Source organism: Chlorocebus sabaeus, chromosome 23, assembly GCF_047675955.1.
Source record: "Chlorocebus sabaeus isolate Y175 chromosome 23, mChlSab1.0.hap1, whole genome shotgun sequence".
NCBI classification, from domain to species: Eukaryota; Metazoa; Chordata; class Mammalia; order Primates; family Cercopithecidae; genus Chlorocebus; species Chlorocebus sabaeus.
Window position 1 is genome coordinate 58,932,522 of NC_132926.1, and position 16,403 is coordinate 58,948,924.

At 44.8% G+C, this 16,403-nt stretch overlaps 1 protein-coding gene across 1 annotated transcript; it reads left to right on the plus strand.

Annotated features, from left to right (window-relative positions):
* Positions 1–261: 261 nt before the first annotated feature.
* On the plus strand, positions 262–16,403 carry PPIC (peptidylprolyl isomerase C). The gene is made up of 5 exons (XM_008014253.3): positions 262–478; positions 10,024–10,137; positions 10,884–10,977; positions 13,817–14,001; positions 15,763–16,403. The coding sequence occupies exons 1-5, from the start codon at positions 362–364 to the stop codon at positions 15,889–15,891; spliced, it is 639 nt and encodes a 212-aa protein (XP_008012444.1). The 5' UTR covers positions 262–361; the 3' UTR covers positions 15,892–16,403.

Consider the following 16,403-nt stretch of genomic DNA (forward strand, 5'->3'; position numbering starts at 1 on the left):
TCCAGGTTTAATCCGCGCCTACGCGGTAAATTCCACGAGGTGCTCCCAGCGTAGCCCGCCGCGCCCGGCTCCGCCCCTGGCCAGCCCGGGCTCCCTCCCGGCCCTGGCGCCCTCCGTACCCGCCTTAGCCGCGGCGGCCGAGCCCTGGCTGCGCCCTCTGGGCGCGCTCCTCCGAGTCCCAAGTTCGGGTCGCGAGTCTGAACTTGGGAGGAACGCGCCCTGGGTCCCCGCCCTTCCCGGACTGCCAGATCCCCATCCCCCGCAACTGGGAGCGCGCAGGCGCAGCCGGCCGGGAGTCCCGTCAGCGGTCCCGGAGCCAGTGGCCGCGCCCGTGCCGGTAGCGCCGCTGCCACCGCTCACCATGGGCCCAGGTCCTAGGCTGCTGTTACCTCTCTTGCTTTGCGTGGGGCTCGGCGCGCTTGTGTCTTCTTCGGGGGCTGAGGGCTTCCGCAAGCGAGGCCCCTCTGTGACGGCCAAGGTGACCGAGAGCGGCGGGCAGCAACTTCCCCTGTTGCGGGCGGGGCCCTGGGGGCGCTTTGGATACTGGGACCTCGGTGTCAGGGCAGGCGAGGAGCAGGCTTCCCGGGCGCAGGGGGACTGGAGGCGGCCGCGGGGCTGGGTGGGAGGGGGCTGCTCGCGTGCTGGGAGGCCGGCGCTCCCAGGGAGACCCTGGGGGAGCTGGGCTGAGGCCAGCCTGCCCCCGCCGCAGGCTGCTTGGACTTCTTGTCCCGGGTCGGTGGTCCGAGGTGATCAGCTTGTGGGTAGGAGAGGCTTCTGGAACCGGCTGGCCAGTTCTCCAGGAAGGAGACTGCCCAAGTACTTCCTTCGGCGTGGCCTGGGCTCGGGAGCGGAGCGAGAGGAATGCGGTGGGGACGGGACCCGCACAGGAGAGGCACTCGGAGTCCAGGGCTTGCAGCCGCCCGCCCGCCGCGTGGTCTCCACTGTGGCCGCGGTGGCTTCGGGCAGGCGTTAAAGCGCCTCGTTCAGATGAGGGACTACCCTCCGCCTCTTTTGGGGAACCGTCGTCCTCTCCCGGGAAGGGGAGGTGCGCCTTCAACTTCGGCGGGCGGGCGGCCCCGGCTGTGGGCTACGCCAGGCCGGGCGAAGGCGGCACCTGTAGACCTGGGGCGGCCTCCACGGCGGGGGACAGGGGCGGGGGGCTGCCACAAAGTGCGTCTTTAAGGCTTCCTCGTACTTAACTCCACTTCAGTTCTTTTTTCAGCATATTTAACCAAGGGTAGACGATAATGGGAGAGTGCAGGGAGAGGGAGGGGATAATTTAGTGCCCGTGATCACCACTTCTAGAAAACCCACTGGCAATAGTGTCTTGGAAACTGAAGCCGGAGGGGCGGGCTGCAGCTGAAAGTGATCTTCATCAGTCTGGGGTTTGTCAGTGGAAACGATACTAATCAGCGACTAGAATGCTTACATCCTCTACAGCACGCGCCACCTGAGGACGGGGAAGACTAGGGGTGGGGAGGAGGAGGTCCAGCTCAGCATCTGGTGTCGCAGAAAGGCCATGCCACGCTGTGGGCGGGGTTGATAAACAGCCTGATGGTTCTGAGAAGCTCTGATCTTACTCCCAGCCTCTTGATCTTGTAGGCGTATCTAACTTTGGGAAATGATTTGTGCAAGGCCACAAAGCCGAATAGGGTCTCTGGAGATAAAGCCATAAACATAAAATTCGCACAATTATGAAATGTTAGAGGAAATAAACTTCAATATACGTTGGGTGACATTTTAAAATATCTGAAAAATGAGAAAAACCAGCGCAGGGAAGATTTAGGAGGCAAAGGGAACTGCATGTGCGTAGGTCCTCCAACAGGAAAGCTGTCCCTGCATTCAGAGGATGTGGAGAGGATGGTGTGGCTTCAGCACAGAATGAGAGGTGACTTGAGATGAGGTTGGAGGCGTGAGCAGCAGCGGGATCACACAGGGCCTTAGAGGCTGCAGGTAGGCGTGCGGGTATTGAGACAATTTTTTTTTAAATTTGAAGTCTTATTCTGCAGTCAGAGCCACTGAAGGGTTTTAGCATAAGAATGGCATGATTTCGACCTGGCGCGGTGGCTCACGCCTGTAATCCCAGCACTTTGGGAGGCCGAGGTGGGTGGATCACGAATGTCAGGAGTTCAAGAATGGCATGATCTCAGTATATACTCTTGAGAAATTTATGTGGTCACTCAGTGGAGAGTGAACTGGGAGGTCATTCAGGGCACCATGCCAGAGTCCAGATGGTGGCTTGGATTAGGGTGGTAATCATTGAAATGGGGAGCAAGGAAAGGACTTGAAACAGATTTTGGAGGGATAACTAACAGGAGTTGCTGATGGTTTAGAAAGTGGGGTGAGGGAGAGGGAATAGGAGGAATAGGTTTGCCAATTAAGATACAGGAAGCCCAGTTAGATGTGAATTTCAGATTAACAATGAATAAATGTTTTTAAGTACATCCCCTGTAATATTTGGGAACAAGTTTCACCTGGGAAACTTTTTAAACCTGCTGATGCAGAGACCCGCCACAGAGCAAGTCAATCACAATCTGTATGGGTGGGGCTCAGTATCCTATCATTTAGAAGCTTTCGGTGATTCTGAGGTGCAGGCAGCATGGGCTGGGAACCACTGGAAGATGGAGCCAAGAGAGGAGGAAGCTGGTGGCTGCAGAAGGGGAAGGGTTTGAGCATCCTAAACCCTTGTCGGTGACACTGTCACTGAGGGAGAGTTTGCATGTACCCTACTCTCAGAATTGTTACTTAACAGTCTTTTTTTCCCCCCTACCGAATTTGTCATTAAGGTCTGAAAGCTAATTGTGTAGGTGCGTCTTAAACAAATCTGCTCTGTTAAATTACTTTTTCATGAACTTCTAAAGACAACTGAATCTATTGGGAAATGATGTTCAAAATAACTTCTCTGAGTGCAGGCAAGTACATTAATTGGCCATTGCTCTAGTGTATTGTTTTCCCCAGCAGTGTTTTTGTTTACCTGTGGTTTCATTTAAAAATAGGAATCTGTAAATAAGAGAGGTGTGAGGTGCTATTCTGCCCACATGGCCCATTAGTAGCATTAACTTCGTCCACACATCCTACTGCTTGGCCAGCCTGGCAGCTTCCTGCCCCAGCCATAGAGGCTCAGGTGGGGGCTCCGGCTCATTGGACTCCAAATCCACAGAATTACATTTGCTGACCTATATTTTTGAACCAATGCCATGGGATCTGTGCAGGATCCGGCATCAGGAGTGTGTGAAATAATGCCACCATCCTTCCAGCTGTACACATATTACAGCTTGCAAGCACATTAGCATGTAGTGGCCAGGAGGCTGCGGCTAGATGGCCTTGGACAAGTTATCTAATGTCCACAGCTCTGTTTCCTCCTCTGTCAAATGGAGATAGAAATCATCCCTACCTGGGAGGGCTTTGCGCATTAGATGAGGTAAAGCAGATATCTTAGTCCATTTGTGTTGCTATAAAAGAATACTTGAGGCTGGGCAATTTATGAAGAAAAAAGGTTTATTTAGCTCACGATTCTGTCGGCTGGAAGATTCAAGATTGGGCATCTGGTGACAGCCTTAGACTGCTTCCACTCATGGCGGAAGATGGTAGGGAACAGGCATGTGCAGGTCACGTGGTGAGAGAGGAAGCTGAGGGGGGTGGTGTCAGCTTCCTTTTAAAACCAGTTCTCATGGGAACTAACAAAGTGAGAACCCACTCACATCTGAGATGGCACCAAGCCATTCATGAGGGATCTATGCCCATGACTCAAACACCTCACATTAGGCCCCACATCCAACATTGGGATCAAACATCTAAACCATAGCAGTGGGTAAAGCACATAGTCCATAGTCCCTGATTGCAGAGTCACTTGTTAGTGTTATTTGTGTTTATCTTCTTAATCCTACTGTGACAGCGCAGACATGAATCATTTATTTTACAGATGAAGAAAGGAAGTTCAGAGTTTAATTTGCTGAAGGTTCCATGGCCATTGAGTAGTGGAGCTACATTTGAGAACAGTTTCTTCCACATCACAGCTCATGTACTGGGTGTGTTCCCTAGTTACTTTGGAAATGGAATCAGGATTAATTCCACAGGGGTTTGGGTCAGGCTGTGTGAGTGCCTCCTCCCTTTTCCTCTGCCTCCTCCCACCTCCAATGCTGCGTAATTTCCAAATGACTTTCAAGGGCAGCCTTGAGGGAAAAAACAAGTGACTGAGGTGCCCACCCCCAAAGTCTAGCATGGAATCCAATATCACCTTTCCCAGGAAGCCCACACTGATCTCCACAGATAATTACCACCCCTTACCATGACACCTTATCTGTACTTATCTTATAAAATCGGACTTCTCATTATATTATAGCATTCATGTATGTGTTTTCTGTTGGACTGAAGCTCCTTGAGGGTAGGAACTTTGTAGCACCAGCCCACCCCTGGCCCAGCACTGGGCCTTGTTCCCAGAGGCACTCAGCAACATCGGAGATGAATCCAGTGGTGAGAGGGTTTAGAGTGAGAGCGTTTGCTGGCAGCTGTCTCACCTCCTGTCTAGGAATGTGTGTGCCCAGGTTCTCCTTGAGTATCATTTGACATTGAACCGTTTAACATTTGACTGCCTCCTTCTGCTGACCTTTAGCTGGCCCCCAGGGAGCTCAAAACACTGTTTCTGCTCCTTAGGGTTTCCCTGGCTAGACTGGGAGAGCCCTATTAACAAAAACCAGTTTAGTGAGAGGCAGCCTTGAAACCTGGGCTCTCACACTCATAGTCGGGAAATCTTGGTAAATCACGTAACCGCCCTCATTCCCACTTTTCTGATTTGTAAATTAGTGATAATAGTTCCGGTCCCACCTTTCCCGGGTGTGGTGAGGATGAATTATATAAGATGATGTGGGTTACCCACACTGAGACCACCACTAAGTCATGTTTGTTTCCTTCCCTCTTCCTTCCTGCTCCTCCTCCAGTTTCTGCCCCTTTGTTTAAACGCCTCTCCTGGCTGGGCGCTGTGGCTCATGCCTGTAATCCCAGCACTTTGGGAGGCCAAAGTGGGCAGATTACTTAAGGTCAGGAGTTCAAGACCAGCCTGGCCAATATGGTGAAACCCTGTCTCTACTAAAAATACAAAAAGTAGCCGGGTGTGGTGGTGCACACCTGTAATCCCAGCTACTCAGGAGGCTGAGGCACAAGAGTCATTTGAACCTGGGAGGCATGGGTTGCAGTGAGCCAAGATTGTGCCACTGCACTCCAGCCTGGGTGACAGAATGAGATTCGGTCTGAGTAAATAAGTAAATAAATAAATGCCTTTTCAGTCTCCCTCGTACATTCCTTCCTTTACCACCCCAGTGCAGACCATTATGACCTTATTCTTGAACTGGTGTAAGAGCCTGCAGATTCTCTTTCTCTCCCCATATGAGTAACATTCACAGAGCCTCGCTTGACCCTATTCTTTCTCTTCTCTCTGTTGCCTAACAAAACTCATGCTTAGGCTGGCATCTCTCCTCTGCCTTCTGGAACTGGTGGGCAGCTTCTTTCCTGGCCCCCTACCCACTCTAACCCCTAGTTGTGGTCAGAAGGGCAGCTTTGCTTCTCTGCACACAGGCTACATTTCCTGCCTAGATGCATTGGTTCCAGAAAGAAGTCTGCCAGACAGGGCTCACCCCCATCCTTGTTTGGGGAGATGGCTCCCCTCCTCCCAGGCCTGCCTCCCTTCAAGCCTTCCTCCTTAGCCTCACTGTTCCTGCAGGCCTAGGCCTACAGTGTTTGGGGGCCATTTGTCACACACTGCCCTGTACTGTGGTTATGGGTTTGCCTATCCTGTCTCTTTATTTTAAAATGCCTTAAGACAGGGACTCTCTTACACAGTTTATGCCTTCACATTGCCTTTTACGTAACCTTGCATAAATACTTGTTGACAAAATAAGATTTGATTTTATCCTTTCCATTAGAGTTGGGAAAACCTGCTGTGTGTTCTCAGGCTCACTCATGAAGCTGAAGGATATTTTGATTTGGGGAAAAAATTATAATAATACATGTGCTAGGCTATGTGTAAAAAAATGTGATTTTTGCTGAAGAGTTATGTTGGGTGACAGGTACTTTTTGTTCATCTGCTCATGTTGCTCTCCCAGATCTTACTCCCTTCCTTCCTAAACATTCACAGGTTTTGTTTTCTCTTCTTTATTTTAAAAGTCCTATTCAACATAGTGTTGGAAGTTCTAGCCAGGGCAATCAGGCAGGAGAAAGAAATAAAGGATATTCGATTAGGAAAAGATCAAGTCAAATTGTCCCTGTTTGCAGATGACATGATTGTATATTTAGAAAACTCCAGCGTCTCAGCCCAAAATCTCCTTAAGCTGATAAGCAACTTCAGCAAAGTCTCAGGATACAAAATCAATGTGCAAAAATCACAAGCATTCTTATACACCAATAAAAGACAAACAGAGAGCCAAATCATGAGTGAACTCCCATTCACAGTTGCTTCAAAGAGAATGAAATACCTAGGAATCCAACTTACAAGGGATGTGAAGGACCTCTTCAAGGAGAACTACAAACTACTGCTCAACGAAATAAAAGAGGACACAAACAAATGGAAGAACATTGCATGCTCATGGATAGGAAGAATCAATATCGTGGAAATGGTCATACTGGCCCAAGGTAACGTATAGATTCAATGCCATCCCCATTAAGCTACCAATGATTTTCTTCACAGAATTGGAAAAAACTACTTTAAAGTTCATATGGAACCAAAAAAGAGCCCGCATTGCCAAGACAATCCTAAGCCAAAAGAACAAAGCTGGAGGCATCACACTACCTGACTTCAAACTATAGTACAAGGCTACAGTAACCAAAACAGCATGATACTGGTACCAAAACAGAGATATAGACCAATGGAACAGAACAGAGCCCTGAGAAATAATACCACACATCTACAACCATCTGATCTTTGACAAACCAGACAAAAACAAGAAATGGGGAAAGGATTTCCTATTTAATAAATGGGTGCTGGAAAAACTGGCTAGCCATATGTAGAAAGTTGAACTGGATCCCTAACACGTTATTTTTTTTTTTTTTTTTTTTTTTGAGACGGAGTCTCACTCTGTCGCCCAGGCTGGAGTCCAGTGGCCGGATCTCAGCTCACTGCAAGCTCCGCCTCCCGGGTTTATGCCATTCTCCTGCCTCAGCCTCCCGAGTAGCTGGGACTACAGGCGCCTGCCACCTCGCCTGGCTAGTTTTTTGTATTTTTTAGCAGAGACGGGGTTTCACCAGGTTAGCCAGGATGGTCTCGATCTCCTGACCTTGTGATCTGCCCGTCTCAGCCTCCCAAAGTGCTGGGATTACAGGCTTGAGCCACCGTGCCTGGCCTCCTTACACGTTATAAAAAATTAATTCAAGATGGATTAAAGACTTAAATGTTAGACCTAAAACCAAAAAAACCCTAGAAGAAAACCTAGGCAATACCATTCAGGACATAGGCATGGGCAAGGACTTCATGACTAAAATACCAAAAGCAATGGCAACAAAAGCCAAAATTGACAAATGGGATCTAATTAAACTAAAGAGCTTCTGCACAGCAAAAGAAACTACCATCAAAGTGAACAGGCAACTACAGAATGGGAGAAAATTTCTGCAATCTACCCATCTGACAAAGGGCTAATACCCAGAATCTACAAAGAACTTAAACAAATTTACAAGAAAAAAACAATCCCATCAAAGAGTGGGCAAAGGATATGAACAGACCTTCTCAAAAGAAGACATTTATGCAGCCAACAGACACATGAAAAAATGCTCATCATCACTGGTCATCAGAGAAATGCAAATCAAAACTACAATGAGATACCATCTCCACACCAGTTAGACTGGTGATCATTAAAAAGTTAGGAAACAACAGATGCTGGAGAGGATGTGGAGAAATAGGAACGCTTTTACACTGTTGGTGGGAGTGTAAATTAGGTCAACCATTGTGGAAGACAGTGTGGCAATTCCTCAAGGATCTAGATGTAGAAATACCATTTGACCCAGCGATCCCATTACTGGGTATATATACCCAATTATAAATCATGCTACTATAAAGACACATGCACACGTATGTTTATTGCAGCATTATTCACATTAGGAAAGACTTGGAACCAACCCAAATGTCCATCAATGATAGATTGGGTGAAGAAAATGTGGCACATACCCACCATAGAATACTATGCAGCCATAAAAAAGGATGAGTTCATGTCCTTTGCAGGGACATGGATGCAGCTGGAAACCATCATTCTCAGCAAACTATTGCAAGAGCAGAAAACCAAACACCGCATGTTCTCACTCATAGGTGGGAATTGAAAATGAGAACACTTGGACACAGGAAGGGGAACATCGCACCCCGGGGCCTGTTGTGGGGTGGGGACGGGGGAGGGATAACATTAGGAGATATACCTAATGTAAATGATGAGTTAATGGGTGCAGCACACCAACATGGCACATGTATACATATGTAACAAACCTGCACGTTGTGCACATGTACCCTAGAACATAAAGTATAATTAAAAAAATAAAGTCTGGAAGGCTCTTCTAGTGTGTTGTACAATGTTTCTTTAAGGTTTCATCTCTGGCTTCCTGGTGTTGCTTCGTTATTGCTGGTTATTGAATTTACACCTTGGCTTGCAAATCCCTTTGGAGAAACTGCTTCTGGCAGAAGCCAGCTCTGCACTGACCAGGCTCATGGGTGTGTTGAAGCTGCCTCCTATCCCAAGCCATGCTGAATGGCACTCCTTTAATACACTGCTCCATCTCAAGGGCAGGGCCCTTCATGCATTCTCTAAAGCTCTTCTATATAAGTAATAATAAAAGTTTAGCTGCTTCGGCCATGTAAAAATTGTAAAATGCCACATGGAACACTAAATATCACATCACCCTGTGACAGACGTACTGATGTATTGGCAGAAGCTCTTGTCTTGAGCAGAAGCTTGACAGTCTTTACTTAGTGATTTTTCTAAACTGTAAGACATCTTTTTTCCTTGACAACCCTTCTTATATTTTTTAAAGCCATCTTTTGAATGTCTTTTTTTACCCATTCAAACAGTAAATTGGTTCATATAATCTAAACGCGCTAATAGAATGCCCTTCGACTCTGTGGCCTTTTCAAGCGTTCTATGTCAGAATCATCTTAGCACAGTGATTTGTGAAGCAAAATGCATATAATGTTGTTTCAGATGAGACAGTTAAAAACAAGTCCAAGAGAACCTGTATGGTTTTACCTGCAAAAAGAGGACCCACATTCACTTCTGGCTATGTGTTTTCTTTTTTCTGTTCTGAAATGTTGGGTTAGGGAAAGCAAATTCTACTTGGGAACAAAAGGACTGAATTCAGTGTCTGAGTTTATAGGGTGATGGCTTTGTCAGGACCCAAGCTTAATGTCTGCTGTCCTTTGGAAAGCTGGGGCCCTGGTGCTTTACTGTGCTTGGACATGAGTGGCAGGCCTTTTGAAGGACTGCTGTGTTTCATCATTTTCATCATCTCCTGGATGGCAGACATCTGTTGAGAATTCACTGCAAATTTAGGACTGTTTGAATTTACAAAAAAATAAATTTGGATGGTTAGCCTGTTTCCTCACAATCTTTTTTTTTTTTTTTTTTTTTTTTTTGGTCCTGCCAAGATTAGAGAGAATTACTTTCTAAGAGAGCAATATTTTCTATTCTAATCTTCATCCATAAAGCCAGGAAATGGGAGGTAGCAGCAGTGTTTGTCTGGGGTATGGGAGGAGAAGAATTACTGAAGATTTCATTGGCCAACCCTGACAGAATTGAGTCAGCCTTTAAACTCAATACCTGGTACAGTGCGAGGCCCATGGGTGGTGTTTAATAAATGTTTGTTGAATGAATATTTGTGAGTGAGATGCACCCACGCAATGGTTTTAAAGTACCTTTAATTGATGTCATGCTCCTTTATAAAATACTGATGGGCAGGGCTTTTGTATGTGGATCAATTCTCAGATTTTAATTTTGGCTTACCTTATATTTGTGCTTTTCCACCTTATAACCTTCTACTTTGCCTTTCCACTGCACACAGGTTTTCTTTGATGTGAGGATTGGAGACAGAGATGTTGGCAGAATTGTGATTGGCCTCTTTGGAAAAGTTGTGCCCAAGACGGTAGACAATTTTGTTGCTCTAGCAACAGGAGAGGTATGTCTCAGTTTTATTTCCTTTCAACTGGATCTTCTTTCTTTTAAGACAAATATAAAGATGTCTTCTGAGAAAATAAGTATTCAATTAGTATCTCAGATGAACCTTACCACATTTGACTTTATTTTCCAATAAAATATGTATTATCTGGGCACTTAGTGACCTTAGGCTTCTGGAAATTCGGAGAAAATAATCATCAAGTGAAAATATGGGGCCGGGTGCGGTGGCTCACGCCTGTAATCTCAGCACTTTGGGAGGCCGAGGCGGGCGGATCACAAGGTCAGGAGATCGAGACCGTCCTGGCTAACATGGTGAAACCTCGTCTCTACTAAAAATAAAAAATAAAAAAAAATTAGCCGGGCGTGGTGGCAGGTGCCTATAGTCCCAGCTACTCGGGAGGCTGAGGCAGGAGAATGGCTTGAACCCTAGGGGCAGAGCTTGCAGAGAGCCGAGATTGCGCCACTGCATTCCAGCCTGGGCGAAACAGAGAGACTCCTTCTCAAAAAAAAAAAGAAAAGAAAATATGGTTTGCTCTCTTTTAACTTATTCACATTAATACTTTACTTACATATTTATTTTTTGGTCAGCTGATGATAAATTTCTCTCAGTAAACCATAGCTGGGACATAATCAAGTTCTGTAGGCATTTTATTTAATTTTCTCAGTTTGTCCTTTCTAGATCAACACTGAGTTTATCTTTCAGTATGGCCTCTGTTACTTGTTATTCAACTGAAATAATCTCTTTAGAAAGGATATGGATATAAAGGAAGCAAGTTTCATCGTGTCATCAAGGATTTCATGATTCAAGGAGGTGACATCACCGCTGGAGATGGCACTGGGGGTAATGTCTTTGCATTTTTTCCTTTCCCATTTACCAAACCGAAACCTAAGATTAAGCCAGTATATGAACCCAGTCCGTTGAAATACAGAGCTAAGGAACACACTTGTAAAGACGACTCTACCTCTTTAAGAAGCATGGAGTTTGGGGGACTCATCTAGCAGCATCTCGACAGGTATGAGGGAGGCGTCCTCATTTTAAGCAGGATTGTTTTGGTGTTTATTGTCTTTCCATAATCGAGCTGTATTCATTTTGCAGTTATTAAAATACCAGACTACTAGTCAGTAGCCATACAGAAAAATATCTTCCATAGGAAGGAAAAGGTGTGGAACGTGAAGCTGCGTTCCCCTGGGATGGCAGCGCACTACAGAGGTGGGCATTGCAGGTGGAAGACAGGCCTCACACCAGGAGGGTGAGACTAGAGTTAGCAGCAGGGTCACAGTGCACTTTCTTCCTTCTTTCAAAATCTTTCATCATATTGACAAAAAACAAACAAACAAAAAAAAACAAGTCCAAGAGAACTTTTAAGGTTTAACCTGCAAAAAAGTGACTACACTCCTGGCTATGTGTTTTCTTTTTTCTGTTCTAAAATGATGGGTTGGAGAAAGCAAATTCTACTTAGGTAACTTGGGAACAGGAGGACTGAATCCAGTGTCTGAGTTTACAGGGTGGTGGCTTTGTCAGGACCCAAGCTTACTATTTGCTGTCCTTTGGACAAAGCTGGGAACCAATAATTTTTTAAAGTTAAAGCAATAGCTAAGTTATCAGAATTGTAATGCAAACTGACTCTTATAAACAAAGTTGGAGTTCAATAAAGTAGAAATAGTTAAATTTAGAGAGTTTCAAATCTCCTTCAGCTTATTGTTTCTCATTGAGGATTATAGCTATCCAGCTCCATACACTGTTTTCTCTTAAAAGTATAGTGAGTTCTTTTCTTGAACATACACTATATATGTAACTCCAAAGAATTTAAATTTACTTTAGATTTAAGATTTTTAATTCAACAAATACTGGTTTGGGTGGATATTTGTTGTCTATTTTTAAAGCAACAGGACATTTTCAAGCACTATTTCTAATTTTATGTTTATTGCAATGGTTCATTTATAACAAAAAAATGACTGCTATTAGGTGCTTTGATTTGCCAGGCACTTTGTGAAGATTACTTTTAGTTCTTACAAAAATGCTGAGAGGTATGGGAATGTACACTGGAGTGGAGGAAGGCATTTAGGTTACCCCAGGCAATGGGATTTGCTGAGGACGCTTGTGGATGTCACTGGAAAACCCTGCAGCGCTGGTGCCCCTGCCCTCGGTGCTGGCATCCCACCTTCCTGCCATAGGAATGGTATGGTGCCACCAGGAATGGTGACTGAGCTTCACTCTGCCCTCTTCTCTGCTACCTTTTTTTTTCTCACTACTTTCCCTGCCCAGTGTGCGTCTTGCCTTAAAATTCTCTGAATTTTGGAGACGATGTTTTGGGCAATTTAAATATAGCCTAGACCCTTCTGTAGGAGCACTCTCCTACAAGGCCACTTCAAGTGTCACTGACCAACCAGTTATAAATTGCTTGGCTTATATCCACTTCTGGGCTTTTTTTTTTTTTTTTTTTTTTTTCTTTTGAGACACAGTCTCACTCTGTCACCCAGGCTGAAGTGCAATGGCATGATCTTGGCTCATTACAACCTCTGCCTCCCAGGTTCAAGCGATTCTCCTGCCTCAACCTCCCAAGTAGCTGGGATTGCAGGCACCCACCACCAAGCCTGGCTGATTTTTTTTGTATTTTTAGTAGAGACGGCGTTTCACCATGTTAGCCAGGATGGTCTCAGTCTCCTAATGTTGTGATCCGCCCGCCTCGGCCTCCGAAAGTGCTGGGATTACAGTCATGAGCCACTGCTCCCAGCCTACTTCTGGGTTTTCTAACTGAATCAGAATTTGGAAGTTGGCAACTGACAGATAAGGGGCCCTGCAGAAGGGGAGATGGGCCTGGCAGACCCTTGAGGTGTTGGAGGATGGTCAGATCCTTCTCATGGTTTGTGGATAAAGGTCTTCCACTCTGCCTGCTGCTTTGCTAGAACTCCAGACCTCCTGCCTTGCTTTGGTTCTCCTGTTCAAGGTTGACCACTGGGTGCTCCCAATTGCCATCATCCTCTGGGTCCTGATGGGTCCTGAAGTTGCTGTGACCAGCAACTTCCAGATCAGCTGCTATTGTTCTTGCTGCTGAGGCAAGAAAAAACACCAGCTTTAGAGTCAGAAAGTCAGATGTTCAAATTCTGCTCTGCTATTTTCAAGTTTTGTAACCTCTGTTTCCCACTGTAAAACAGGACAGAGGATACCTACTCTTCAGGGCTGTTATGAGAATTCACTGTGGGTGTATAGTGAATGCTTGGTGCATCCTGGTTGGGTGCTGACTAACACCCAATCCTGGATAAGTCACAGGACTGTCCTGAGCTTTCAGCCTCAGGAAACAGGTACACAGCCACTAGGATGGCTCACACACCTTTTCATCTGGCTTTAGGATGTTTTTCTGACCTTCAATTCCTTCTCACTTCAGAGCGAAATCATGGTCCTTCTTGATCAAGGTTTGGCCCTTGGTTTGAGGCCAGAGAGCATCCCGCCATCCTGTGCCATATTTAAGGCTTTCTTTGTTCATTTTAGGCCCTAGTGCCCTGCTTCCTTAAGGAGTTAATTTTATTCCCTCCTTCACTTCTCCTTATGTTTGAACACGTATTCCCCATCCCCACCTCCTATAGGGTTCCAATAACTGATTCCTCTAAGGCCTTATGAACCCTTTGAAGAGTTGACTTTTGGAAGACATCTGTTGACTCTCTTCCTTGTTTTGTCTCAGGTGTGAGCATCTATGGTGAGACATTTCCAGATGAGAACTTCAAGCTGAAGCACTATGGCATTGGGTGGGTCAGTATGGCCAACGCTGGGCCTGACACCAATGGCTCTCAGTTCTTTATCACCTTGACCAAGCCCACCTGGTTGGATGGCAAACATGTGGTATTTGGAAAAGTCATCGATGGGATGGTAAATTGATACATTTTTTTCCTTTCAAAGCTTCATATTTTTATTGAGAGTACTTTCAATGATTTATTTTAATCTTAAAATATACTTGTTAGAGATCCATTATATAGCTGACTGGCCGCTTCAAAGGGGAATACATTGTATATGATATGGCATTGTAATTATTAGGGCCATTGGCGCAGCAGCTAGGGACTTGACAAGGAGAAATTAAGGACTTAAGTTGATTTATTTTACTACTTGATATAAATGTAAAGCCCTTTTTAATGGAACCAATATATACCAGGACCCCATATATACACACAATGGGATATTATTCAGTCTTCAAAAGGAAAGATATTCTGAGGACATTATGCTAAGTGAAATAAACCAGTCATAGGAAGACAAATACTATATGATTTCATTTATATAAAATATCTAAAGTGGTCACACTGATAGAAACAGAAAGTAGAATGGTAGTTGCCAGGGGCTGGAGATAGGGGTGAATGGGATGTTGTATTTAATAAGGCTTTCAGTTTTGCAAGATGAAAAATTCTGGATATTTGTTGCACAACAGTGTAAACATACTCAACACCACTGCACTGTGCACTTACAAATGAGTAAGATGGCACATTTTATGTTATGTGTTTCTTACCAGAATTAAAATAGTTAAAAACAAAGCAAAACGAAACAACCCCAGAATCCCATCTGGTTCAGCTCAGACACCCAGGTCACATTCACAGAGACACGGTACAGCAACCAAAGATTATCGAAGAGAATTTGAATCTATACTGTTGGGTCTCAGAGAATGTCAAAGCAGTCCAATTCACAACCCATAGGAACACTTCGTAACACCCTCCTTCCCTCTGTTTCTCAACATTTCTGCCTCACGGATGCCTAAAGTAGCTCTCTCAGCTCCTAAACTGGTTACTGTAAAGTCTGCCCACCCCAGGCCTGGACCATCCTTGTCTCCCTTGCCCTCTTCTAAGTTTCATTTTATTTTGTTTCCACGTGACTTATTCTGCCTCCCTCATCCAAATGTAAATAAACCAGTCTTGCTCGCCTCAGTTCCTTCACAACTACCTGCTCTTCTGATTCTATCCAACACAAGTTTGGGAACTGAGCTAGTAGCCTCAAGGCTGTTTGGGAAACCCACCAAAAACCTACTTTCTTGGTCCTCGACCAGTCCTAACTTCCTTCAGTGTGAACTACGGTACTGCTGGGCTTGTGAAGCCTTCCAGGGTAGAGAAAGGCGCGTTCACAGCAGTGTAGGGGGCTGGTTACATTAGTATTGGGCTCAACTTATAGGTTATTGACTTGGGTCGCCTTTAAATGGACAAACCTAGAACTAGGTCCATTTCTGAATCTGCTTTCTGGCCCATATACGTGAAGACCTATGATAGGATGGCGCTGAAACTGACTCAGACTTCATGTTGACTGTTACCCTGGCTTATACCAGGTGAATGGAAATGCCTTTTACTAGAGCTGGGTGTTCACAAAAATATCTACTTTTTTAGAATATAAAATGCGTATTTAAAAAGAAGTGAGGAAATATACCAGTGTGGTCTCTGAGTAAGAAGGTCATGGGTGAATTTTATTATGTGATGTGTATATTTTCTAAATATTCTAAGTTTTCTACAGTTAGCGTGCGTGATCTTAGTAGTCATAAAAAACAAACCAACCTTATTTCCTTCCCACTTGGGCTTTTGGAGTTGGCTTTGGTTTAACCTTTGGATTGCTATAGCTGCTGGTCAGAATTAAACCACGTGTCTACTTTTCCCTCACCAGACAGTGGTGCACTCCATAGAGCTCCAAGCAACTGATGGGCACGACCGTCCACTCACCAACTGCTCAATCGTCAACAGTGGCAAGATAGATGTGAAAACGCCTTTTGTGGTTGAGGTCGCTGACTGGTGACACAACAGGCAGAAAACAAGGATACCCTTTGGTGGTGTGTGTGTGTGTGTGTGTGTGTGTGTGTGGTGTTGTCTTTCAATTATTTGCTTTGTTTTGTTTTTTTTTCCTTTTTTACTTTCTATTTTCTATCCCAGATCACAGGAAAGTTATAAAAATCAAACCATCAGCCTTTAGTTTGCTTGAACTTTAGTAAACCAACTGCTTAGGGACTTTCAACTTAAATATATACCCTTCCTCAAGTGGTGCTATTTTTAAAGTAAAAAAACTTTGAATTGGCTATTTTTTTAATGCAATAATGTTTTTTTCTGAATTCATTATGATCCCCATATTGGGTAATGCTGAAGATTTGTCTGAAACAGATGAGGATATTGAGTTTATTATTTTGTATCCAAACAGAAATTCAGGTAAAGGGAAATTTGACTAGTGTAATCTGAGATATGTCATAGGGATTTCTTCCTAACAAAAAGGTGCTTTGCTGTTCTTTATATTAAATACTTTTTTACATAGATCAA

Coding starts and splice junctions, on each gene's coding strand:
- PPIC (XM_008014253.3), top strand. CDS start 362: ATGGGCCCAGGTCCTAGGCTGCTGTTACCTCTCTTGCTTTGCGTGGGG. Junction 479..10,023: donor GCCCCTCTGTGACGGCCAAG/GTGACCGAGAGC, acceptor CACTGCACACAG/GTTTTCTTTGATGTGAGGAT. Junction 14,002..15,762: donor GAAAAGTCATCGATGGGATG/GTAAATTGATAC, acceptor TTCCCTCACCAG/ACAGTGGTGCACTCCATAGA.